The sequence below is a fragment of the Spea bombifrons genome, chromosome 7, assembly GCF_027358695.1.
Source record: "Spea bombifrons isolate aSpeBom1 chromosome 7, aSpeBom1.2.pri, whole genome shotgun sequence".
Taxonomy (NCBI): Eukaryota; Metazoa; Chordata; class Amphibia; order Anura; family Pelobatidae; genus Spea; species Spea bombifrons.
The window spans coordinates 4311184-4338643 of record NC_071093.1 but is presented as its reverse complement, the minus strand read 5'-3'; the positions used below and the strand labels follow the sequence as shown (position 1 = coordinate 4338643).

Below are 27460 nucleotides of genomic sequence, written 5' to 3'. Positions count from 1 at the left end.
TCAGTGCGTGTTGCGCCGAATAGCTTCCCCTTCTTCCTCTTCTTTTGCACGTTGCTGACTGCGTGCAGCCGAGGTTGTGCTGCCGACACGGTGACATCTGTCCGTGCTAGAGGTGACCCGTCCATCTCGTTCCGCCATGACAAAGGAGGAGAACAAAGGGTAGGCGAGGAGGGACCGGGGTTAACCCCTTACTGTCTGCACCGCCATGCCTGTCAGGTGCTGCTGGCAGGCAAGGGTTAAATAGGGTAAAGCCCTTAACCTGCCCCTCTGTGGCCATGGTAACTATAATAAACAACCCCCACAGTGATCTGGGTGCACCCTGCCCCCACAAAGAATTAATAAAAACTTCTGGAAACCCAATGTCCAGCTGTTTCTTAAAGGGACAGCACACTCTAATATTATACCTACAGAGTCCATCTTTTAGGGATGTTCGTGCACTTTTGACATTTTAATGCAAACATATTTACAGTTCATTTCAATAATTTGACCTGTGGATTGCCCATGCGCTTTCAGAATTTTCCTTTTACCCCTGATTTATTTCATCCAATCTATGTAGAAAGTCTGCATTAAATCAGACAGGCCTGGAGTGCCCCTCTGAAGCGTCCTTCTGCCATTGAACATGATATTTTAAAAAAGTGCGTTGAGGGCGGTGGTTTTAAATTACACGCTAATGGCTGGTTCCTTAGCATGTTCGCTGTGTCTGCACTATCCCATCTGGGCAGACGTGGGTGATTGCATCATGCCTCACTATGCTAGCCCTGCTGTCATACTACATACTTAGCATGGGTGTGTAAATTAACAGCAAGAAATGTACATGTGCCACTGTAGACATGAACACGGGATGCGTGTTCACTACTTTGCGTGTATTGCATGGGTTTTGTACAGATACAGGTTGAAATCAGAATATGTTGCTCCTTTGTCCTGTTGCTTATATGTTTATTTATTTCCTTGTAACAATGTTGCAGAATATAGTGACATTTTTAAACAGGCAAAATGATACAACCTTTCAAATCAGTGCGTTGCCTGCCATGGGGCATGCCATTTACGAAGATCTTTTCTAAGGGGCAAAGTTCTAAAGGTGCAACAGTCGCCATGGAAACTGGTGAAGTATCCCTGCTGATCGCTCTGCTGCTCCCACCTAACAACAGAACTGCCCTTTCACAGAAAATTAGTTTTTGGTACATTTGTATCTAGTCATAGGGATGTTGTGTATGTGCATGCGCAGATGTCTGACGCAGGGAAACACTGGGTACGTTATTGAACCGCATTACTAATTGAAGCAATACTCGTTTGTCAGGGAGACGGGGTCAGTGAAACAAACATAGCTTTATTTATTAAAACCATTTATTGTATGGCCCGAATAGCTTGACAGCTCTTCTATGAAGCCCCATTAGTTGGGATAGAGCCGCGTGTGTTTGATGAATGGCTGCCTCTCAGACGGTGCTGCATATGGCCTTCGGAGTTGGTGACTTGATTGTGGTCGCATTGAATTGCAGCTGGCCTTTGGTATCGCTCAGAGGCCAGCGCTCTTACCGCAAGGCCACTTCTCGGCAAGTCTTTGTTGTCTTCGAAGATCTGACAGATTATGCGGATTTGACATTGGTCCCCCTCCGCCCTGTACATTCCAGAGCTCGCCCCATGAAGGACAATAAACATTGGGCCAGTCCAATTACTGTTCAAGAGAAGGGCACAGTCTGCCTTTGTGACCCTTGAAAAGAGCAAACTTGTCTGTCTGGGCTATTAACTAAAAAGAGAATAGTGGCTTTGGTGTAGTCACCATCCTGGTCGGATTTCACCAGTCCTGCCAAACCGGCCCGACTTCTGTTGCGGTTAAACTTTGGATCCAATCTCCATTCGATACAGATAGTCTTATTGTGCAAATTAGCATCGGGCCCTTTGCTTTCAGCTTGATAGACGGTGGGGATTCGAATTTAGAATGAAAAGGGCAGTTTAAGTTAAAATTATCAATGAAAACATCCGTACATCACCCAGTTGAATGTGGATCCCAAATTACCTGGCGCTCTGTGCCTAATCTGGATCTATAGATTTTTAATCCCTTCCTTGGTAATAGATATGTACTGTATATATGTATATATAAACAATATATATGTATTTAAACCCGCCTTATGTGTATGCATATGATTATTCCTTATAATCATCTGTGTGGTTGTTTTGGCACAATTTATCAATTATGTTTTTCAGATTTAGTGATTAACATAAAAATCTTTAACAACCAACATACTGGTTTGTTTTAAGTGAATCTAAATTAAAATAGTAAATAATCTTCCCGTTGGCTTGTATAACAATTAACGCAAGATAAAGGTAAATGGACCCGAACCATATGTCCTTTGTCATCCATGCTTTTAATTTGTAGACTGTGCCCAAAATGATTTAATTTATATAGATTTCTTAATATCTAAATAAATGTTTATTAGCAACAAAAGATCATTTGATTTGAATTGAATCCACTCTGAGACAGAAAGATAAAACATTACTTTTATTCAATGAATAAAAGGTGCTTAGACCGGCCAATAGTTAGCATTGTCATTTTATTCTTTCTTCGTAAGGTTTTGATCACAATGAAAGTTTTTAGGAGTCTTCTCGGCTTCTGCGGCAACGGCCTTTGTGCTTCTGTGTCTCGAGGCAATTAAGTATCCTCTGAAAAATGAATGAGACAGAGTTTTACACGATTCCGGGAAGGGTTTGGGCTTTCTAATGCCGCATTTGCTTATAAAGGTATCGGTGGAACTGCCCCTTTAAGATTGCCGCTCCTGCTGGCATACAGATAAGATGGCTTTCTTATGGGGCTTTGCTTATGTTAATCTGTGCTTGTGTTACAGGATACCATGGAAACCTGGTATAATTTGGGGCATTCCTATTGAATTACTGGTATTTTAGCTAATTTGCATAAATACATTTCTCATCGTTGGTAATTTTATGGCTGTATAATCGGTAGGGGAACTATCACCGGTTTAATGCTGTAAACCAGAAAAAAAGCAATGGCAGAGCTAATGAGCTTCTTCTGTGGAATTAATTCAGTCTGCCAGAGAATTGCGATTTGAAGTCCCCAACTTCACTATGCATTATGGGGGGGGCTGATTTGGCAGATCTGAGGTCTGAATAAAAGACGACCTTTTAATCGAGCAAATACAGTATAAAGATGACACATTGTAGCAGTAACGCAGTAATAATGTTTCACCCAGACAGCGATCGCAGCAGTGATTTAGCCGCGTCCAACTTCTTCCACATGCTTTATGTTGTTGACCTTAGGTAGTCCATGTTTTTACAGTTGTCCTCATGCTCTTGGACTTGTCTGCTTTAAGCCTTCTTTGCTGGTAAAGGTCATAAATTGGAGGAGATTATATAGTTTTATATGCCTATAGTGTGCCGGCATTCTACAGGGAATAGAGCGAGCTGTACAGAAGAGCTTACAGTCTGAAAGAAGAATCTTCAGGGATCTCAGCGGCCAAGTTTGCATCTGTCGCTGTCAGTTACAACCTTAGCACTTGGTACACACAACAAAACGTCAGCTGATGTTCTTCTAGAAATAATCTTAACCCCTTTAAAGGGACAGTTAACCCCTAAAAGGACACGGATTGTCCTAATTTGTCATCAGCAGCTCCGGAAAACTGCATTCTCGCGTTATAAATAGGACATTTCATTACTTGTTTTGATGGAATTAATTAAAAATGTACTATTAAATAGACGTGATCAGTTAAAAGCCCCTATACATTATCCACAGACGTGTATATTGCGTGTATAATGTCTCTCGCATTGTTCTCCTGGGAGTTTGGACGATCAGAAGTCAAGTACAGATGGGAACGTTCCCGCTGTACAGATGGCGTTTGGTGACAGCCGAATATTTGACTTGATTCAATTAAGCTGTTTCCTTTATGATCGGGGAACTCAGAAATGGAAGGTTATCCAAGATAAAGCATGGAGACCTTGAAGCCTTTGAATAATAAATGGTCGCTGAGTGACGGGGAAGATGCGGCTCCATTCCACACGCTGGGAAAAGCCAAGTTCCACGCATTTCTGCTGGTCCATTCTCGCCCGCTTCCAGATGTGGCCCTAAATTATATTTTTAATCTCCTAATGGACACTTTCAATCTCCCTGGAGCCAGGAAGACACGGCTATTGTTGGCTCGGCTACCTGAAGGTCATGCATTGGAGAGAAAAGTTTCTGATGATTTAAGGGGCAGCATGTGGCGCAGATCACATCCAAAGCGCTCACCCACGGAACATCATTCCCTTTTGTCCCGAATGCATGTTCCCAGACAGCTTCGATTGACGGAAAGGAATAATGGCCGCCCAGCTTCATTCTTATGCAAATGGCTGACGTCTCGCTGCTGACATTCTGTCAGGGATGTTTTTAGGGCCCCGATTGTTCCCCTCTCGTCTGTTTGCTATTTATGTTAATCTTTCATTTTCTCTGTCATATTCATGAAAAGTTGAGACCTTCTTTTGAATTACCGAAGGATTCCGCGCCGCTGCATCGTCCCCGAATGATTGTATGACCTGGTGGGATACGATTGTCTTGATTTTGACCGTAAAATAGATTGTAAGCTCCCAAGAGCAAGGGCGTCTTCTCTTTCTGTACCCGTTGTTATTAATTTTCAGCCCCCCCCAATTGTCATAGCACTACAGAACCCACTGTCGCTCAGTAAATTAATGGTATGTAATGTGTATAAAGGCACCAGGTCCACAGAATCTGACAGCAGATCGGCCCAATTCGGCCCCCTCTGGTCTGCCCGTTTTGCCTGCTGTTTAAACTTAAATTAGGTTGAGATGCAGATTATAAAGCTGGCAAAATAAAGACGTTACGACTTCATTCTATTTTGAGACAAAACTGATTGTACAATATTTAAGACAAAAAAAATGGCCTTTTAACCCTTTCATTGTAGAACCAGCCTTGAAGTGATCAAGCCAGGGCTGGTGAGCAACTCTTTTATGGGGTGGGGATAAAGATTTAATTTCATGTGCTGCTAGATCCGATCTCATTAAAACAAAGCATAATAAAGCCTATCAAGGTTCCCAGTATTCAGGGGCTATAGAAATGGCACCATCCGGCCTGTAATTGGGCCGCCCTGCCCTTAAACAATAGAATGCCAGAGCGTATTTAGAAACATTCCTATAGCGATACATTGTCCTCGCCGGTCTTCGGGTCGCCGCGAAGGCATTGCATTGAACACCAGACCCCACCAGACACAAAGGTTCCCGTCTTTCCCTTTTTGGCTTTAAAAAGTGTTTTAAACTACCCAAGATTAATAAACCTGTCGAGCTCCAGGGAGATGGATCGCCCCGTGGCATTGTGTGGTCCATTCGTTTATTCATGCGGCATACAGGAGCTGTGAAGGTTGTTTACTGTAGGTACAGATAACGTGATGTCAAATATTCGCTGCATCTGATCTGCCCATTCTGCCTTATTGGCATACCCCGGGCCAAACCCCGAGACTCCAGGTCCGGGTCACCGCGGGGAAACTCCAGGTCCCCAGAGCGGCGTTGCCAAAAATGGCGTGTGTCCCGTGACGTCGGCAGGACCACATGTGACTTCAGCGGGGCTTTGATAACCTTTTAGAAGATCTGTTCTACCATTCAAAAGTTTGGGGTCACTTAGAACTTTCCTTGTTTTGGGGGGGGGAGCAAATGTCCATTAAAATAACGTGAACTGGATCAGAAATCCAGAGCAGACGGGGTTAATGTTGTAACTGACTATTGTAGCTGGTAACGGTTGATTTTTTAATGGAATCTCTTCATAGGTGCACAGAGGCCCTTTATCACTCCCATCACTCCTGTGTTCCAATGGCCCTTTATCACTCCCATCGCCCCTTTGTTCCAATGGCCCTTTATCACTCCCATCACTCCTGTGTTCCAATGGCCCTTTATCACTCCCATCACTCCTGTGTTCCAATGGCCCTTTATCACTCCCATCACTTCTGTGTTCCAATGGCACGTTGGGTTCGCTGATCCAAGTTTAAGTTTAAAAGGCTAATTGATCTTCAGAAAACCCTTTTTGTAATTATGTTACAGTGACCCCAAACTTCTGAACGTTAGCGTAAACATCTGTGCATATATTTAAACTCTACGCGGATGGACCCAATGCCGGAGTTAACAATGTTTATGCCGAGCCAATCGTCCCAAACTCCCAGCATGTTATTGTTCGCTGAAATTTCCTCCATGACGAGCGCGTTTCTTTGTTGTTGTTTTTCTGTTTAATCCTAAAAATACAGCGTGTTTGCCGTCAGCCCCGCGTGCCTGAGGATGAATAAATGGCATTATTTAGTGTGATTCACAGCGTTGCCCGGTCCTCCTGCTCACCAAACTTCAGGCAGGTGCCTGCGTGAGTCAGTCCTTTCATGTTTTGCGAATGACACCTGCTACTGTAATTGTTCTTTTTTTTTTTTTTTTTTTCCCTGAATTATGGGATTTTGTCTCCGCTGCTGTTCTCAGGAGCGTTTCCTCTATAAAGTGCTTTTGTCTGCGTCGTCCTGATCTCGGTGTTCCTGTGTTTGTATCGTCCTGCGGTCCGATTCTTCACTTTTGGGGGGGGGGAGCCTCTCCTCTGGCGTGGGGTATTAGCATGGAGATTTTGGGTGCTGGGGCCACCATAATTAATATTATTTATTATTAATTTATTGATTTATATAGCGCCATCATATTCCTCAGCGCTGTAGTAAACAGAACACAACAAGTAGTACATCACGTATCAATTTGGACTCAGAGAACTAGAAGTTAAGGAGGGCTCTGCGCAAAGGAGCTTACAATCTAGAAATCTTCCTTTCTGCTTTGTAACTGTACATGAATGTGTGCGCTCCTGGGCGTTAAGACCCATAACATGAGCTTTCTCTGTGGATCCGGGATGTTTGCCGTGGTTTTTGAGATGTGCAATTATACGATTCACATTGGGCACCAACGTACGATGACGCGCATGCCTTGCCATGAATGCCTGATTATTGGGATAGATCCTGTATAGCCGTCTCTATAATGGTGCCCTGGAAAACCTTCCATCATGGTGGTGATCATTAAATCATCCACCGTTCGCCTGTGTAAAGCGAAGCGGACATGTTCATGTTCCCATTGCAGGTCATCAAGTGCTTCCCAGGACAATGCTAGGGTCACTAATACCTCTGTCCGGTTCACATTAGCCATTTATTGTCCTCATTGAAAAAAGGATACGTTTCATTTGGTGTTTGATATACGCGTTAAAAGATACATCCCAAACTTGTTATTTCCAACCTCGTTTCCCCAGAAATTTCCTGTTTTTATTTTCTGGACATCGGGGGGGGGGTCTATTCATCGAGTGTTTTGTTGCTTTTAAAAGAGAGCTTATTTTGTAAGACAAAGGGAATAAGCGCACCCCTGATGCTATGAATGGGACCTGCGTTTCCCATTAACTAAAAACTTCCTGTAGGAAGTTTAATAAATAGAAGTGGAAGTGACAAGGTCAACTCTTAAAATCATATTTACTGACGGGGTCTGACTATTCATTCTGGTTTGTTTGTTTTTTGTTCTTCCAGTACGGCCGAGGACCAGGCCCAGTCAAAGAAAGCTCTCAAGAAACAACAGAAGGAAGCCGAGAAAGCCGCTAAGAAGGCAGAGAAGCAGGCCAAGTTGGTCAGTGCTGCGCTCGGCCGTGTTGTTTTAGCCACTGGCATTAGGTTAAAAAAATGGCGCTCAACAAAAAAAACCGCACTTAGGAACCCCAAGCATTGTTTCAAGCTTCACAATGTAACTGATAAGCCCCCTTAAATCAGCGGTAGTGGTGTGTTTTCATTGAGAAGCTCCAGACAATGCATTAGCGGGTTATTCTTTTGGCCCTGTATAAATGGAAGGTGTCCGCTGTACATTATTCATCAACAAACACGTTTCACGCTGCACTATTATTGCAGGGACTCGATAACGGCCGCTGTGTCCCTGCTACAATTAAGTAAACAGACCCAGGGTCACCTGCATCCGAGATCCCTCTCTGTGCAGCCGATCTGATAACGCACTACTTGTCGTTCAACATGTATTGGGACAACGTATAGAGCGTTATGTTTAATGGGAGAGCAGAATGCTCATTGGATGTTAGATGGGACCACAAGACATAAGAACATTATACTTCCAGCTATCACTATGCATTACAAAAGGTCAGTCTTGGTGAGCTTGTCCTGCAAGAAGGGCCCTGTATAATGTATAGTTAAGTTGGTGTGATGGCTTTCAAGGAACCTTTCGTTGGTCATGGACCTTTATAATACGTAGCGGAGTCACCTCTCAGCTTGGTAAATACACATCTTTGTTGGCATCGGTGTAAGTACTGTGCTGAATTCTTTCAGGAACGTGTAACCCGGAAGTTATCCGATGAGTAGATACCTGATGATGATCACCGCTGAATCATTGCAATGGGTCAGGGCAAGATTAGTCTATAATTAAAAAAATATTAAAAAAAAAGGTTCCTTTTGGTAATAATATTTAACTATTTGGGCAATGAAATATGTTGCACTTTTCTACGCGTTATAGGATAACCTTTGTTTTTTTTTGTTTATCTTTTAGGCTGCGGAACAGCAAGGAGAAGAAGAAGAGGCGAGTATCCGCACGTCTTCGTGATTATGATCCTTTGTGCTTTTTAAAATTCCCTAGTACTGTCGTACTAAAATTCAGCTCTAGACTTTTTGGTCTAGCTTGTAGCGTTTAAATGCCGTGTTTAATTGATCATTTGTTTTTGTTTTTTTAACCAGGACTTTGCCAAAGATAGATATGGTGTCTCCACCATGATCCAGTCACAAGATAAACCAGGTAAGATTGGTGTGAGAGTGGGGTACTGATAGTTCTGATTGTATTGTATATTGTATATCACTCGATGCGTGATATCCCCAACTAGCGGCACATAGCTCCATCATCTCCCAGAACTAAAGGTTTGTGCAGTGCTGGACCATGCTGGACCCTAACCTTCAGCCAGGCTGGCTCCCCGGCTATTATATTATTATTTATTTTTAACGCTCCAGCCTTTGTCTCCAAGTCTCAAACAGCGAGAGGGCAGAAACCTCCTCCATTGCGGTGTCTTCTTATAACCTTTTTCCCCATGGAGGCAAAGGCTGTATCTCTGCGTTGGGTATAAGACATGAACGGTATTTCTGCCCCGTTCCAACTGCGTCTACTTCGAAGCTTCTTCATCAGGAGAGGTTCTCTTGACTTTCCGTTTCGTAGTCCTTTAAGTGAAAGTTTCCGTGATCTGTTTGTCGCCCCCAAAGTCCTGTTCTGCAGAAAAACGTGTGGGAAGTTAAAAGTGTGCTAAATAACAGAGAAACCGTTCGACCTAAAACCATGTGACGGGCGCCCTTAAGTGCTGGTGGAGTTTATCACTTCTGCAAACCTCACCTTGCCACCTCCTCACTGTTTTTTATTTTCTTATGTCTATTTTCCATTAAATAAACTAAATAATAAAACAAAGTTCAGCCGCTGCATCTGTAGTAATAACACTGTAAGGGGTTTATTTATTTATTTATTTTTTTAAATGTTAGCCGGTAGTCAGTTTTGTTTCTGCAAGCTATGAAGTGCGTATTCCTTTGTGTTAATTAAATGTTCCTAAAGTGTATTCTTCTCTTCACGCCTTACAGATCGGGTCTTGGTGAAAGTGAAGGACCTGACTGTACAGAAGGCTGATGAGGTTGTGTGGGTCCGAGCCAGGGTTCACACCAGCCGAGCCAAGGGTAAGTCACATGACTGCAGAAATCACAAACAAATAAGGCAATTGGGTACTTGTCGGAAAATACACGGCGGGCTCTATAGCAGTTCTCGACGAACCCGGTGGCCATCGGGACAGGAATACTGTGTGTATACTGTAGTGTCAGAGTCAATGTGTGTAGTGCTACAGTCTGTCTGCTGTGTGTGTATAGTGAGTGTGTATCTTACATGTGTGTTGTGTTGTGGCGAGTATGGCATTGGCATTGGTGTGTATGTGAGCATATAGAATTAGTGCCAGTCTTGGGGCGTGGGGCTAGTTTTCAAAATGTCACGTTATTTTCGGCTTTCAAAATAAACATTGTCTCAGGACAACCCAGGAAACCATTGTCTTACAAATCTGTCTGCCGGAGTCTAAACGCAAGCAACAAACATCTCTGCAGATCTTGCCACTATTAATGGAAAAATGTAATATATATATATATATATATATATATATATATATATATATATATGGGGCAAAACCTCTATTGTTTGGGATATGGGGAAATAATAGGGGAAAGTGTTTACAAGAAGGTATGCACATTGTATGAATGACCCCTCTGGCACTGAAAAGGTTAACAATGGCGTTCCACCTAAAGCCTTTTTAACAAATATCCTGTAGCTTTATTGACCCAAACCTGGCCCAGTAATAATCACCAGAACTCACTTCGGAGTCCACCAGGAGTCGCGCGGCACTAGAAGAGGTTCGTTCTTTCCACATCGGATGCTTTTATTGATTATCATAACGTTTACGACCCTGATTTAAATATGAACGATGTGCACGTTCTAAAAAACCCCCCCCCCCATCAAAATGTTCTAACGGCCTCTCCAGGTGTCGGGGACGGTTCTAAAACGTAACGCTTATTGGGTTATTGCTTCTGATTTGTATAAATCGCTTGGCTGATCCACCAGCCTCATAAAGGTTAACCACACGACGTTGACCTTAATGTGAATGTAATGGAGTATATCGCCCATTGTGTTCCCGGTTTAATGCTCTGCGGCCGAGCGCACACAGCCGCTCCGTCAGTGCCGGTTAAACCCGCGTTATTTACGGCTCTTGTTTTTGTTTGTTAGTACAAGCAGCCATAAAATAATCAGCGACGCAGCACGCCAGGCTGAACAAGTGTATAATGCACCTGCACTTTGTTTCCTCCCCATTCAGGAAAGCAGTGTTTTCTAGTCCTGCGTCAGCAGCAGTTTAACGTCCAGGCGCTCGTGGCTGTGGGAGACCGCGCAAGCAAACAGATGGTTAAGTTCGCTGCCAAGTAAGTAAGCAATTATATCCTGTTGTCAGAGTAAACAATGGTGGGAACCCAGTCTGCAGGGGCTGGGGCTGCTTTCACACATTCTCCTCAATGCTCCGTTTATTTAAGAAGAAGGAGGAAAGAAAAAAAAAAACACGCTTGTTTAAAAATGTCACTTTGCAATCGCCCTGAACGCATTGGGGTTCACAAAAGATTAAAAAAACGGAGGCCAGGCCTGGAAATTCATTGGGACGCGTTGAAGCGACGGGCTCTCCGGCAACCGGTCGCACTGCTTTCAACTGCAGGACAAAAGGCCTGGGGTCCCTGGCAGATTTGGGGGGCTCAAGGGCTTTGTGCGTATGGAAATCTGCCATGTTTTATCCATTCCCTGCAACCTCTAAATATTTTGTAAGGATAGCGTGCGCGGAACGGGTCGGGGGGCTTCCCGATGGGCACCAGAGAAACCGTAAAGCCTGAGGAGCTGCACCAGAGGAGGGAAAACCAGCCGGGTTAAAGGGACACTCCAGGCGTCAAATGATAGAAGTCCCTTTAAGTCTTTGTGCTATCCATTTTGCAAATTATGAATCCCCCATATGCATTTGCCCCTTTCACCACCCCTAGGCGTGCGGGAGATGTGTTCTGCTCCGTCCCATTGGTGGCAAGGCGAATGATGCAGGAGGGGGTCCGTTCAGAAAGCGCTCCCATTGATATTAATAGGAGTGCTTTCTTGCCACTGATTGGCGGCTTATATATTTAGTATACATTCTTCTATGGTGGGGGTGTCCCTTTAATGTTTTTTTTATGACTGGTAATAAGGCACAATACCGTTACCCCTTTGCATCATGTTTTGGGGTGAACAGCACCCCTTGATCCCTTCTGTGCTATTAACACAAAAGCCTGCCAGCCAAGCCAAACAAAAATTGCAGTATTCACTCCATATCCACCATTTCTCTTTGATGCAAATTATCATTTGGACAGAGACTCTTGTTTCAAAGCAGCTTAGCCGTCGATTTCTTAGTAAATATGTGTTTCTGCTATGAAACAATACATTTTATAAACACGCATGTCAGCTTGGACAGAAGATAAGTTTAAGTTGTCACCATAGCTACATTTATTCTACATTCTGCAATATACCTGGGGTGTTACACAATAAGCGATATTGTTGTTGTTATTATTCTCTCCATCCGTAACAATGATTCTATATGTTACATTTCCTGATAGTTTTCCTTTCCTTTATCCCCAAGAGCCTCCGTAGGCTGTTATTCTAAAGCTAGGAGATGAGATGAGGAAGAGACACTAATAGATGTAATAGATGTTTAGTCTCTTGAAGCTCAGGGACGTTCTATCTTTAGAATGACTCGAAATGAGAGATTTAGGATGAGTCACTTCTTATATATTTTTAGTAAGTGAGGCTTCCCTAAAACATCCCTTAGTACCCGGGTGCCCAGCGCGCCCAGCTGTTGAGCAGCATCATGGGAATTGTAGTCCGGCAGCCCTTTGGGACGCTGCAGCTTCATGGAGAGAGGTTAAATTCTGTAGAAATCCAGTGGCTGCGTTCAGTTTTGGTGCAGGAAAGGCAGATATATAACTTTCTGTGGTCTGTCAAGCCCTGGACTACGGTGATCTTCAATATATCCCGAAGAACGTTGATAGCTATGTCACAATCATCAAACAAGTCCCATTCAAGTGGTCATGAATTATAATTAGAAGCCCTGCTTGATGGTCCAAAATGTTTTCAAAAGATCAGTTTAAATGACTCGTTTAGGGCCACAACATCTTAATGACGAAGGACTTGTCTATTTGTAGATTGAATGAAATCCTATTGATTCTATTATTTCATTTATATATTATTTAATTCCACAGCGCTGTACAAAGGGTAGCCAGGACATAAAAATTAGTATGTAACATAAGATGACATACAGAAACAACAGGTGAGGTGGACCCTGCTCAAAGAGCTTACAATCTATTATTATTTAATTATTAAATGTTTGATTTATTTACGATTATGCTCGGTACTGTCAGCGTGCAACAAGTTAAAGTCTAGCTGGGTCCAAATAGAAGGTTTTCAAACTTTTTTTTTTGTTTGGAAACGCTGCCGAGATCTCCTTTTGAGTCATATAGGTCAAGATGTTTCCTCTAATTTAAGACAAAGCTCCCCCCACCACCACACTTAGACTCGTGACGTGTTTGTTTTTCCTTGTCTGTTTTTGGGGTTTTTTTTCTGTTTTTGTCTAAAATCAATGTAGTCAAACGGTTATGTAGAATAATGCTCTCGTTTAAAACACCTTAATGTCATTGTTTTAATTGGAATTCAAATCGGCTTCTTGTCAGTTTGCAGCAATTTCCCAGAAGCCTGAATTTCAGGGGCATTTTTTGGGCTGATTCTATCACAGAATGAGTCACGGGGGGGGGGGATTTCTTCCTTGCCACGTTGCTTTCAACCAGCAATGCCCCACATTTAGCGTTTTTAATTAATAGCTTTGCGCAGATTTCACTTCTTATCCTCTGCGATGACGAGTAAAAAGTTGAAAGTGAAATGGACGCCGTGATCGGTGATGGCAACAGCGGCGGGTTTGTGAAGACAAGCGAGAACAACAATTATCATAATGTCACAAGAGTTCCTTAAACCTCAAAACAGCCGAATGGTAACCGCGGAAAGTTTTCACCCCGGTTACTCATACAGCGTAAAACACATACGTTTAAAAGTACCTAACTTTCCGAGTGTGATACGTTCATATAATGCCACAAGCGGCCTTTAAAGGGAGGCCGTCTCACCAACGGAGAATGCCCATTAAAGTGCTTTTGGTCAGTGCTAGTTTTGTCAGACCCTTTGAATGGAGGGACTGGAAGAAGCGCCGAGGGAATTCTTAAATAAAAGAAAATAACAGCTCAGCAAGATTTCAAAAGATGAATCGGGAGACCGATATAATATTATGGCCTGTGTTCCGCCAAAACCTTATTCCATGCAATCATTTGTTTGACCACGTGATCAGTAAATGAAAAAGTAACAAACTTTTAAGTTTATTTTTTTTTACATTTTTACAAGGATTTTTTTTCTTTTACGTTTGTTATGAATGCGAAGTTGGGTCCCTTTGAGTATCCAAAGGGTTAACGAGGTGCATCTTGCCAAACCCAGTGTAAATGTAAATGATTGTACTGCGATACAGTAAATACTTCTGTGTAGTAATATAAAGTTTTAGGTTACCCTGCCCGTCGCTGCCTATTTCCTGCAGCAGAAACGGCAATTAGTAACTTTTACTTTTATAAACTTTCGTTATTCCGGTGGTCCCAGATCAGAACCCACCCCGTAGGTCTGCGGGGCCCGACCTCCCGCGTCTTCTCAGATACACATCTTCGGTGTTTGTTTTCATTGCTCGTTGGCTCCGAGGCTATTTTGCTGCTCCCGTTCATGGGTTTGGCCAGGGAGATGGAGAGATCTGGAATGTAAAATATATAGTGTTTTAAATACTTGCACACTAGCAAAAAAAAATGTATTTTTTTTTATTTTATTTATTTCTCTCAAATAATTTAATTAAAAAAAAATTTGCAAAACCATCACATTTTAGAACGCAGAACATGCAGCAATGTCTCGTAGCGTTAGTGGAACGGGAGGCTTTACTCGAGCTGCAGCCTTTTAAACCTACTTGGAATTCTGGGTAAGAATAAAGAATCTTTGCAGAATATTTTGCTGCTTTAAGGAGCTTAAGGAACTCTATAAACCCACTATAATAATCAATGGGGCTTGAAAAGTGTTATATATGTTACAGGAAACAAACCATTCTGTCGGTTGCTATGGCGATAAGTCTGCTTTTTAAATTGTATTAGAATCACTTAACTCACAATTGAACACACGCCACAAAAATCACATTAATGAAAGAAAGACACAATGTAGACATTTTTCATGCTTTATGGATTAAAATAAAAATCTGGAGTGAGATCGGAGGAGGCTGGTCAATGAAAATGATAAATGAGGGAGGTGGGATAGAAACATTCATAAAGGGATTTAAAAAAGGGAGGTTTGTTTCAAAGAAGGAGAAATGTTAGAACAAGAGGCCGTAATCTAAAACTAGAGAGGCTTAGATGGAATGTAGGGAAGTTTTACTTGAGAGGGTGGTAGATGGGTAGAACAGCCGCCCAGCGGAGTTGGTGAGGGAAATTAAACATGCATTGGATAGGCATATTGCTCCTGGGCTGAATGCTTCTTATGTTCTTATATTTTATTTCAGTTGTCTCTGTACGATTCTCGCGTTTTGTTACGCTGAGTGTAAATGTTACTTGCCGTCTCGTTGCGCAGAAGCTTCCGCTCTGGTGTTAAGTGAGTTATGATGGTATAGGAAGGTTTGGAGGGAAAGCAGTTGGGGTTCCCTTTAAGTCCTTTATCTGTCCGTTCACTTTCTCACGGATCCGAGCCCACCGCAGTCCTGTCTGTCACGTCTGATTAGACGGGTGTTGTGTCAAACGGCATGAAGAAATCGTCATTGAACAACAAAGGCAGCGCGTACTTCTCGTTTTGCTTGTGAAATATCCTTATCGCTTTCACCTTTATGTCATTATCTGACACTATTGTTTGTGCTGAAGGATCGGGTTAACCCTTTCTATACATCATAAGGGCTGTGGGCACCATGTAGGTTACTGCACCCCTGCCTTGGCAAGCTACCTTTTTGTAAAGGGATTCCCCAGATCTCCTAATGATGCTTAAAATGAGATAGTCTGATAGTCTGGTGAGCCGTCTGTAGCGGCCTGTAGCCGGCCAACATATTGAAGATGTGAGATAATCAGGCGTTAGGAACCTCAGTAGTCAGACGTTCCTTCTTCAGACGGGATCGCCGGGATCTTTTACAACGGAACATCACTGTACATACCTGGGAGGTAGCTCTGGATCTGCCCCGGAGGCTCCTCGCTTGAAAGCTGGTTTCGGGGCAGACGTTTGATCTCACATGGGGCAGTAGGGGTATTAAACCAACATAACGTCTCCTCCACCCATCCCTGGCTCCGGCATGGAAACCGAGCCCTGTGGCCAGCATCTCCGGGAAGTTGCCAGGCATCCCAGCCTGTCTTTGCTTTGTGCCTTAGATCATAATCTGTTATGTTATAAACATATATTACAGCACGTTATGGGAATAGAATTAGGGTGGGCTGCGGGGGTACAGAAATACCATGTTCCTTGCCTCTCCCAAGAGAGGTGACTTCTGCTTCTTGTGTTTATGTCTCCAAACAGGGACCTTTAAATCCTCGGTTTGGGGGCATTTAAGGTACTCCAGCGACTGCAAACAGATTTTTAGAACAAGAGGTCATGTCCGGGAGACTAAAGGGAAATGCGAGGGAGAACCGCATTCCATAAACAGTGATTTTCAGATAGCGCCCCAACGGATAACCCATCAGAACACTGTTTCTCATCCATTATTACTAATTTGTATAGCGCCATCATATTCCATAGTGCTGTACAATGGGTAAACGGGTCATAAGCAGTGGATCACATAACAATGTGGACTTACAAAAGTATTTTTTTAGGATTATGGTCGCTGCTTTTTAGCCTCTAGACCTTGACACCGTCCTGTATGTGGAACGCGAAGCAGATGTATTCCTTTTAATAAATGTTCAATTGTTAATGTTCCTTTTTTTTTTTTTCTCTCTTCTGAAAGCATCACCAAGGAAAGCATTGTCGATGTGGAAGGCATTGTACGCAAGGTGGATCAGAAGATCGAGAGCTGTACCCAGCAAGACGTGGAGCTGCACATTGAGAGGGTGAGAGCGCCCTGCGGACCTTGGCACACAACGCGGCTTATCGGGCTGAGTGTGAACTCACTGTAGCCTCTCGTGAGATTGTAGTCAATATGGAAGGGAAAACGAGAGAGCCCAGTACAGCCGACTTAGCCCTACGTTCAAAAGTTCTGTAGTGGTAGAGAACTCTAATGGGAGACACAAGAGGATTGTCAGTAGAAGCCGCCGTAATGGTTGACTTGTGTATGCCCAACACCAAAGGATTCCCCATCGAGTCCCTCTGGAGCCAGGAGAGCTGGAGGTCTTCTTTAATTGCCCTCCAAGAAGTCTTGCCAATTTTTATTTCATGTTTTTCTAAATACAAAATCTAAAGAAGCTAATTCTGTATCTTAGTTTGTGAAAACATAGCGATTTAAAGGCACTGGTCCTCTATGTCTCGCAGCGCTGTTCTCTCTGACGCGTTTTCAGTTAGTTGCCTCCGCAGACACCTGTTGACGACGACAGTCTGTTTCCGACACATCTATTCCTGTCCCGTCTTTCTTTCAGATCTATGTGATCAGTGCGGCTGAGCCTCGTCTCCCGCTGCAGCTGGAGGACGCCATGCGGCCCGAAACCGAAGGAGAAGAGGTGTGAATATTGTTAACCTAAACGGTTCCCATCCGCCCTGATTACAGAAATGCGCTTTAAATTGTCTGCTAAATGCATTACTTTGGGGTGCCACGCTGGGACTGTCCCTACTAAAGAGGGACACTTCGGAGATATGTGCTGATGGCTTTGAAAAGGGGGTTTGATAAACTCTACACAGGTTGTCCCATATACCTGGATAAATTAAAGGGGCTGTCCCTATATACTTCCTATGGCTTGGGCTGAAACAGTGTATAGACCAAATATTTTGCGCTATACAATGTACCCACGTTGTCTTTGGATGACAGGTGCATTTCACTTGAAGAGTTAATGTCAGACCTCAAACGTTAACATTCAGTTAAAACCATGTCCATGATGTTTATTTGGTGGTTTTGTGGGGTCCTTTGTGATTGTGTATTGTGTTTTTTTTTTTACATTATCAGGATGGAAGGGCAACTGTTAACCAGGATACACGGCTGGACAATAGAGTCATTGATTTACGGGTAAGAATCTCGCCCCGTGCAAAATCCAAGCTTCCTGTGTTGTTTTTGACGGCCGGCAGACAGGAACGTCCAGGTGCATTTTTTTAAAAGTCGAGGAATGGCAGCCGGCTTCGGAACGCTTTCTTGTCCGCTGCAAGATTTTATTTCAGGTTAGCAGGGAATCAGCGTTGCACCTGTACAGAGGAAGCATTATTCTTTTAAATACCCATCAGTAGGGCAAACTATCTAATGGTTCCACAGACTAAATTCTAATTTTACCCTTTAAGTCACTTTCATCTTCTTTATGGACATACTTGGGAACTGTCTGCCCCGGAGGCTCCTTTGTAGCAGATGATTGCAATGCCTCCGGGGGCAGGTAGATGGGTGAGGTTGATGTTTGGCCCCACCTACTCATCTTAGCCCCACCCACTTCCCGCTATGGCTGTGTGCTTCTCCTGCCAGCCTGAAGCAGGCCACGCCCCAGGCATGGTTGACCCTGCTCCGCCCCCTCCCAGCTCCAGTTTACTAATGTGTATACCCCTTAGAGAGGAAAGGGGATGGAGAATCAACCAACTTTATTGGCAAAGCATGTGAGATCAAGTGTTAAAGAAACCAAAACTTATCATCCTCATCTGTAAAGAGTTAAAACCAAGGGAAAGGAAATCATATTGTTCTTTCACCTTAATGCTTGTATTTAGATAAATTATAAAAAAAAAATGGAAACAATAGTAGATTTTTGCACGTCTTTGAAGAATGGACAATGATTTGATCCCACAACTGTGAGAACACTTGCAGGTATCTAAGTAAACAGGAAGAAAGGCCCGCTATTATTTGCACGTGCTAAAAAATAAATGTATATTTTTCCTGAACGCAAGTTCCTTTGAAGCATTGTTATGCTCCGGTGCATTCAACATCTGCCAAGAGGCTCGCTTCCCCAGCGTACGTTTTCACAGCTCCTAACATCGGTGTGAACCAGGGAAGCTCAAGTGTATGAATGTCTCTGGGTCTCGTCTTTAGCTGGTATTTAGAATATGCAAGAAGCATCTCGAGTGCTCCGCGTGCAAATAGAGAGCGTCCCCTCGGTTATTTCCGCCGTTCACGTGGGTCAGGTAACAAACAAGCGCGGACCCCGCTTCCTCTTATTGTACACGGAGGTCAAACGGAGATCCCAAAGTGCTTTGTGTATCCAAGACAGACGTTGGCTTATACACTCGCAAAGGGATGACAGGCGAGCACTAGAACCCTGAAAATGTTTTATTTTGTATGTACAAATCTATTTTAACGAAGAGAAAAACACAATATTGGCTTAATAATAATTTTCTACTGAGATAAGATAATGAGGGGGAATAATCATGCAGATCCTGAGAACAGGACATTGGTACATTTGGTATACACATAAAATCGCTTTTAATATATATACATATGTGTGTGTATATATATATATATATATATATATATTATTTTAACAGTTACATTTATTAATGTATAGAGCTGTAACATAAAGATTGTAAGCTCCCCAGCCAAGGCCCCCTTTCCAAAATGTCTTAGTCCGTCAGTTCCAGTTTTGTCAGCCTCCCTTTGGGATGTCTGGACTGTAAGAAGTGCGTTATATAAATAAGATATTAAAAATGAAATGTACTAGGACAGTGATAAATGTAGTATATGATGAAGCTCTGCTTAAATTTACCCCGTGTCGGTGGTTTTCTTTTTTAATGACCCTCTTGATGGTCGGGTTTATGGAAAGTGGCTTCAGCTGGTGAACCACAACTAACCGCTCTGACCATACGACGAGTTCTTCTTACCGCGCTCTGATTTGCTAGTTTTACACTTTGTGTATTTTTATGACTACAATGTATTTTCTCTGCCCGTATCTGTTCGCTGTCGTTATCTGAGCGTTCTAGAACATCTAAAAATATCTGTTTTTGTTTTGGCTCATTTTTTTTTTTGCCAGTCTAACGCGTTCTGTACTTCTCTGAGATCGGCCGCTTACATCAGTTGTTTTGATGAGATAAAAGTTGATTAATTTGTGGTTAGAAACCCCAGTCACCATTAAAACACCAGATGGGGGGGGGGGGAAGGAGGAAGTTAGTATGTTCTCTGACGCATTTTAAGCCAGGAGGTGAGACCGCCTGCATGACTGTCTGATCACATAGTAAACAAATGTCTCCTACAGATTGCTTAAAGAATAATGCTGTTTAAAGACACAGTGCCACCGACAAACCCATAGTTGTTTCTCTTTGAGTTTATTTCAGATTCTTGCCTTTTACTATTAGACGGCGACCAAAAACGATCCGTGCCAATCGTCCATTTGCATTCGGAAAATAAATTTCCTTTCCTGCCCTTTCGGTTCGGATGTAATTGGGGGGCTTCTTCTATTCTCAAACTCTCTAATGCTCTGTATTTTCATTTTTTTTCGCCGAGGGTTCCTCCTCGTTTTCAGACATTCGTACGAATTAACAAAGTTGGCAAATTTTGTTGTTATAAAAAGTTTACTAACTGTAATCGTTCAATAAAGTTTACGTAGCTGTTAACGCCCCGCGCAGAGAGATTAATACATGGAATGAAATCCAAGGACTATGCTGCAGGTGGAGAGTAACTTCCTAGTTTAATTAACGTATTAGCCAGTTAGCCACAAATATTAGGGATCCCACTGTTTGATCTTTTGGGGGGTTTTGTAGTTTTAGTTTGAAGTCACACCGGTGTTAGAGAATAACATTTGAATAGGAAGAGCTTTCAATACTCAAACCACGTTTCTCGAACATGCCTGGTTTATAGAAACCGAGAATATTTATTTATGTGACATTAATGCCGGTGATATCGGCGGAAGTAAAGTGTTTGAGTTTCATTAGGAGCATCGTATGGCGTTTGCTTCACTCGCCGTTGCGTACGTCATTGGTATGCCAGGTGTGCGCTGGGTTTAGTTTCTTAACCCGGCAATCGGGGTCCATCGAGAACCTATAGTGAAGCAGCTACTGCCATTGACATGCTTGACAGTTCAAAAGTTTGGGGTCACTCAGCTGTTTTCATGGAAAATTCGGGCTGTAACTATAATTGCAAAAGGGTTTCTAATGATCGATTAGCCTTTTAAACTTAAACTTGGATCACCGAACACAACGTGCCATTGGAACACAGGAGGGATGGGAGTGATAAAGGGCCATTGGAACACAGGAGTGATGGGAGTGATAAAGGACCGTTGGAACACAGGAGTGATGGGAGTGATAAAGGGCCATTGGAACACAGGAGTGATGGGAGTGATAAAGGGCCATTGGAACACAGGAGTGATGGGAGTGATAAAGGGCCCTTGGAACACAGGAGTGATGGGAGTGACAAAGGGCCATTGGAACACAGGAGTGATGGGAGTGATAAAGGGCCCTTGGAACACAGGAGTGATGGGAGTGACAAAGGGCCATTGGAACACAGGAGCAACTTTATGACGGGGAGAGATTACTTCCCTCTTTGAGTTTCAGACGTTTAATCCCCTTGTTTTACCTCCGCAGACGTCTACCAGCCAAGCCGTGTTCGGCCTCCAGTCGGGAATCTGTCAGCTTTTCCGAGAAACTCTTGCAAAAAAAGGTTTCGTGGAGATTCAGACCCCCAAAATAATTTCAGGTAGGGGTCCTGTCCCGTTACGCAGGCCCTGGCTGGCCGTAATCTCATTTAAATCAGTGATAAATTCTGCTGGCTTCCGTATCTTTTCTCTACTTGAGGCTCCTGCGTCAAAGATGAGCCCGAGCGGTCGCAGAGCTTCTAGAACACTTGACTATAAATGATTGATGTATGTCTTTCCGCAGCCGCCAGCGAAGGAGGCGCCAACGTGTTCACCGTTTCGTACTTTAAAAGCAGCGCGTATCTGGCGCAGTCCCCGCAGCTGTATAAGCAGATGTGCATCTGTGCCGACTTCGAGAAGGTTTTCTGCATCGGGCCAGGTAAGGAATACGTGTTTATCGGTAACTCCGTATCATGAGCGGGACGGCCAACATCACAATGGCGAAGTCTTTGTAGAGCGATATACTGTATTCACTCGATTATAAGAGGACCACCAAACCGTTGGATCTCATTAAAAGAAAAAAGAAAATGCCGGAATATAAGACGACCCTATGGGGACAAATCAATACCTTTTTGATAATTAGAATTATGGCCCAAAAAAATAGAAAATAGCATTTTGCGTGCACACAAAGTGAAGCAAAACGTTAACTTGATCAGATAAAGGTACGCCATGTAGACATAAGTACTAATTTATTCATTGACAGTTGCAGGCTACAGTATATATACCCCGGTCAGCAATATTTGGGGTAATAATGTGTTCCGGTATCGGAAGGTGGGGCGAGTGTTGCTCCTGTAGATGGCCGTGAGATCTTTAGCACCTTGTTTCTTTTTATTAGTGTTCCGAGCTGAAGACTCCAACACCCACCGGCATCTGACCGAGTTCGTCGGCCTGGATATTGAGATGGCGTTCAATTACCACTACCACGAGGTGGTGGATGAGATCGCAGACACCATGGTTCAGATATTCAAAGGCCTTCAGGAGAGGTAAGGACGGGGTTTTTGCACTGGCTGGGGCAGTCGCTAATGTATTGGCACATAACATAATTCGTTAAAACCATACGGTTACTGGAGTTCCCGTATCTCGCCTCTCTCTCTCTCAAATAGTTTTGTTGCTCTTGGGACCGTCTGTAAATGCAGATAAAATAACGTTATCACCTTTTTAGAAAACTGAATTCCAATTATCGCTGGTGTGACAACATATTAACTGCATGCTCTTGGGATCAGAGTGAAAGATGCTCTGTATTCAGTGTTAATTGTTCTATTCCTTCGGTTCTCTCGTATATAATATGGACATTTTTAATAAAGGTAGATTGTAGTTAATTTGTTTTTATTTATTTATTTATTTTAGATATTTCTGACTCGAAAAATACCAGTTGCCATAAACATCACAAAGACCATTATAAGGCAGTGGAAAATGATTGCATTTTGCACAGTTCTGTCCCTTTCATGAACCCAAACTTCTGAGAGGTTTGAACGTTTTTAAAATCTCCGTTGCCATCTCCAGCCATTTTTAATCTAATACAGCAGCGCCCTCTACTGATCACACTCATGCATTGCTGGCTAAGTTTTAGCTTATCCACAAAAAATCTAAATTTCAGTAAATATAATAACTCTCGTTAAATGAAAGAAACATAATGCAAACTGTTAAAAAACAAAAAAAAATAAAATCTAATATATGGTCAGCTTATCTCGCCTCCTCTCCTCTTGTTATTCTGTCTTCTTTCTGCATCCAATTCTCCCCTCTATCCGCTCCGTCATCCAGGTGCTTCAGCAAAAGGGCGGAGCCTCTGCCCATTCCCTGTCCCCGATTGGATGAATCGGGGAGAGGCTGTTCCCGTGTAGTGTGCCGCTTAGAAGTACTCCAAGAGGACAAAGTACTGCCGCACGGATTCACGGAGAAAGAGACGTCCAGAAACACTTGTTTCTCCACAAATCCGTCTGCAATATTCTGGCCTCTTGGAGTACTTCCGCAAAAGGGCGGAGCCTCGACACACACCACGGGACAGCCCCTTTTCTTTAATTGGGGGAGAGGGTATGCACAGAGTCCCCGCCCTTTGGTGGAAGTACCGGGATACCGGAGCTGATAACGAGGAAAAAGAGGACAGAAGGACAAAAAGAAGGAAAAGAAGAAGAAGCGGGGCTGCGAAAATGGAGACAAAGACACAGAAGCAGTCGGTGGAGAAGCCACAGTGGTGTTGATTTTTTTTTCTAATAGGGTCATCTTATATTCAGGCTTTTTCTTTTTTTTTTCTTTCATTAAGATCTAAAGTTTGGGGGGTTCATCTCGTAACCGAGCAAATACAATAATTGGGGACAATACACTGGGGTAGAGAAGTCTTTAGAACTTGGTCCGGTTTGGGCTGATCGGGAAGATTCCAAAAAGTAATTAAGTTTAGAGCGGCCTCGTCATGATCCAGCCACGTTTCTTCATCAGAACCTGGCTTCTCGTTGTTACACCCGTGACGTTCCGTTGATTTAATACGTGGATTTATATTTTGTAATAAAGTACCGCGTGGTCCTTGTGAAGTGTCAGGATCCCCACATCTTTCTGTTTGATGTTTTCTGATAAGATAATGTCCGGTTTTGCCAGCAGGTATATTGAGCACGGGGCTAAGACGCCGGTTAGATACATTGCCAAATAATTTACTGATATGGTTCTTCCGCTACAAAGTCAGCTCGGTAGTTTTGCGAGTCAGCATCTTTACTCAGATTTGACGTATCAGCAGTTTTACCGAAAAGTAAAATGTTGACTCTCTTTTTTTTCTTTTCTCTTTTTTTCTTCGCTCCAGGTTCCAGACGGAAATTCAGACGGTGGGCAAGCAGTTCCCCAGCGAACCGTTCAAATTCCTGGAGCCCACGCTGCGGCTGGAGTACACGGAAGGAGTGGCGATGCTACGGGAAGCTGGCGTGGAGATGGGCGATGAAGAAGACCTTAGGTTCTTCACCCTCGTTAATCATTATATCTCTCTGCCACATTGGGGTTTAATATGGCTCTGGTGTATATAGCAGCTCTTTTCACCCCGGGCCAGTCTAGATCAGTAGATGTCTCAGTCCATCTAGACAGCTTTTAGAAAGATAACCTAAAGGCGAGGTGATTGCAGGCCGTGCTAAGTCACCAATGGTCACCACTAGGGATGGATAAACTTTATACGATGGAGTAATGGACATCAGATGTTACATGAACCAGTATAGTCTGCGTAGGAACCAAGATTACTGCACTTTACTGTAGATCACCCAGGGTCAGATCTGCTCTTCTTGCAGGGAAACCTTTTAAATGTTTTTAAGTTGACTTCTCCTGCCCTTTGCATTTTTTTCCAGCACTCCTAATGAGAAACTTCTGGGGCGTCTGGTCAAAGAGAAGGTAAATTTCTAAGTGCATGAATGAAGGAGCATAAAGCCGCGCGGCAGCGAAGAAGGAACCATTCATTACATTAATCTGAGATGTATTTATTTTTATACTGAATGTGACACGTTGTTTTCTGCTGTCTTCTCAGTACGATACAGATTTCTACATCCTGGATAAGTACCCTCTGGCCGTGAGACCCTTCTATACAATGCCGGATCCTCAGAACCCGGTGAGTACGGTATATTGTATAAAACACAGAATTCGCCAGCAGAATTGGACCCACCTAGTCGCCCCTTTTCCCTGCTGTAAAGACTCAAATTATAACCAGTCGTTGGCCTCGTCTTATAAACGCCTATATGCCTATCCCATGCATGTTTAAATCCCTTTACTGTGTTAAATCCTACCACTTCTGCTGGGACTCTACCACCAAGTATCTACCACCTTCTTTTAGTTATCCTTTGTTTAATGGAACAGCCATGCTCACTTTTATAAGCGTCGGAATCTAAAATGCGGCGTTTCCGTTTAGAAATACTCCAACTCCTATGACATGTTTATGAGAGGGGAGGAAATCTTGTCCGGGGCTCAGAGAGTTCACGATGCGCAGCTGCTTACGGAAAGAGCGCAGCACCATGGAATCGGTAAGCAAAACAAGCACGTTACTGTACGCCTCGCACGCAAGTAACTTCAAATGGGGGCATCTTAGAGATTAGGGCGATAGAGGGGCTTCGCAGCTCACACGATTCAGCTTTCTGTCTTTCTAACTGGTAATAGCATTGTAAAAATTGTTATTAATGTCTCTTCCTGAAGTTCCTTTTTCCTCCCGCCATCCTTATAAAGGCTGCTGAACCAATCAACAACAATCAGAAACTTAACAACAGGCAAGATACAGCAATGGGGAGGAATAGTTGGGCAGCTCCCACAAAATTCAGTAGCTGCTCCCATAATATACACATAGGGTGGATTTTTAAAATACACTGTGCAGTTCAAAAGTTTGGGGTCACTGAGCTGTTTTCATGGAAAATAAGGGCATTTTGGGCTGTAACATAATTACAAAAGGGTTTTCTAACGATCAATTAGCCTTTTAAACTTGGATGAGCGAACCCAACGTGTCATTGGAACACAGGATTGATGGGAGTGATAAGGGCCATTGGAACACAGGAGTGATGGGAGTGATTAAGGGCCTCTGTACGCCTATGAAGAGATTCCATAAAAAATCAGCCGTTTCCAGCGACAACAGTTATTTACAACATTAACCCCGTCTGCGCTGGATTTCTGATCCATTTCATGTTATTTTAACGGATAAAATGTGCTTTTCTTTCAATAACATGGGCGTTTCTAAGTGACCCCAAACTTTTGAACTCTATGTGCATCTATAAGTATCAGTATATAGAGCTTGTAGCATGTAGGGTTTGGGATAAGTGACAGAATCCGCTTGATTATGACCCAAGAGTGTTGTGCTTTTTAAAATTCCATCATTTTTCCCCAGACCTGGAAAAAATCAAGGCTTACATAGACTCTTTCCGTTTCGGAGCTCCTCCTCATGCTGGCGGCGGGATCGGTGAGTATCTGGCTTCTATCGCCGCTCCTCGGATAGGTGGCCGGGCAGATTATTGAAGATACCATTTTTTTACGCGCATGGAACCGTTGGCCTTGTTTTCATTTACTGTTCGCTTATTCTGAAGGCTTTTGTCACGCGGGGTTATTGGCAGATTGGTAAATACGTTTCTGTATAGGGATTTATTCACAAAGGCTGGTCAGGGCCGATCCCATCAGACCCTGCACATAGAAGTCTGTAAGGTGAAACTGCAGCCCTGCTGCAAACCCTAGCCACAGTGAATAAACCCCTATGGCCAGAGTGGCCCCATTGACCAGTTCCCCATGTTCTTGTCTCTGTTACAGGTCTGGAGCGCGTCACCATGCTGTACCTGGGTCTGCACAATATCCGTCAGACTTCCATGTTCCCGAGAGACCCCAAGAGACTGACCCCGTAACCGACCCTCTCGCTGTGATCTGAAATCACCCGCTAGCGGCCAGTCACCCCAGAATCTGCTGTAATGTTTTGTACGGAAATAACCTCACCCTGTGCAATAGTTTTTAACAGAACGTTAATGTTTGGTAAAGAAGCTTGGAGCGTAACATTGTAACCGTAAATCCTGCCATAAATCGCAATAATAACACGGTAACTACACGAGCCGTAGATAGCGGCGGTGACGGCCGACAGCTTGTCTTAAAAACATTGAATAAAACCTAGTGTTACATTATGTCGTGAGTCATTATTTGGGTACAAGAGACCAGCGCTGCTCGCTTACGGTGACGTCTTATGATCGAGCTGATAGGCGTCCTCACGTAGAAATCACCGGAAGAGCTTTTACGCCTTTAACCCTTTCTTTGCCTGCGACTTTTGTTGGTTGTTTTGGGGTTTCTCGTGGGTGGGGGTGTTTTCGTTTGGATTTCTGAATAAAGAGCCCCCGTGTGCTCGCTCCGGACTGACTGCAAAACCCTGAACATCAGCGAATTATAAGATAATTAACACAGCCTCCCGCGGAGCCAAAAAATGGTTTGTTAACGCGCTGGAAGTCAATTTCCAAAAGAGAGATGCTTGGAAGAAGCTGCCGTCTTTCCAAATAATATGTTTTATAGTTTAGTGAATGAAATCGATCCGTGTGATGTGCTTACAGATTAAAATATGCATCGTGTACGGTGTTTACAGCCATTTTTACTTCCGGTTCCCAGGATCTGCGTGATTATTCCTCTTCGTTAACGATCTCACACTAATAACAAAGTAGCTGTTGGTT

At 43.3% G+C, this 27460-nt stretch overlaps 1 protein-coding gene across 1 annotated transcript; it reads left to right on the top strand.

The window, feature by feature from the left end:
- Positions 1-26927, top strand: DARS1 (aspartyl-tRNA synthetase 1). The gene is made up of 18 exons (XM_053470830.1): positions 1-159; positions 7518-7614; positions 8533-8562; positions 8718-8775; positions 9597-9689; positions 10865-10967; positions 16589-16691; positions 17214-17294; positions 17735-17794; positions 21271-21382; positions 21565-21699; positions 22156-22303; positions 24109-24255; positions 24638-24680; positions 24814-24894; positions 25192-25303; positions 26152-26223; positions 26565-26927. Exons 1-18 carry the CDS (start codon positions 137-139, stop codon positions 26654-26656), a joined length of 1590 nt encoding a protein of 529 aa, XP_053326805.1. The 5' UTR covers positions 1-136; the 3' UTR covers positions 26657-26927.
- The last annotated feature ends 533 nt before the right edge of the window (positions 26928-27460 follow it).

Coding starts and splice junctions, on each gene's coding strand:
- DARS1 (XM_053470830.1), top strand. CDS start 137: ATGACAAAGGAGGAGAACAAAGG. Junction 9,690..10,864: donor TCACACCAGCCGAGCCAAGG/GTAAGTCACATG, acceptor CTCCCCATTCAG/GAAAGCAGTGTTTTCTAGTC. Junction 24,895..25,191: donor TGCCGGATCCTCAGAACCCG/GTGAGTACGGTA, acceptor GTTTCCGTTTAG/AAATACTCCAACTCCTATGA.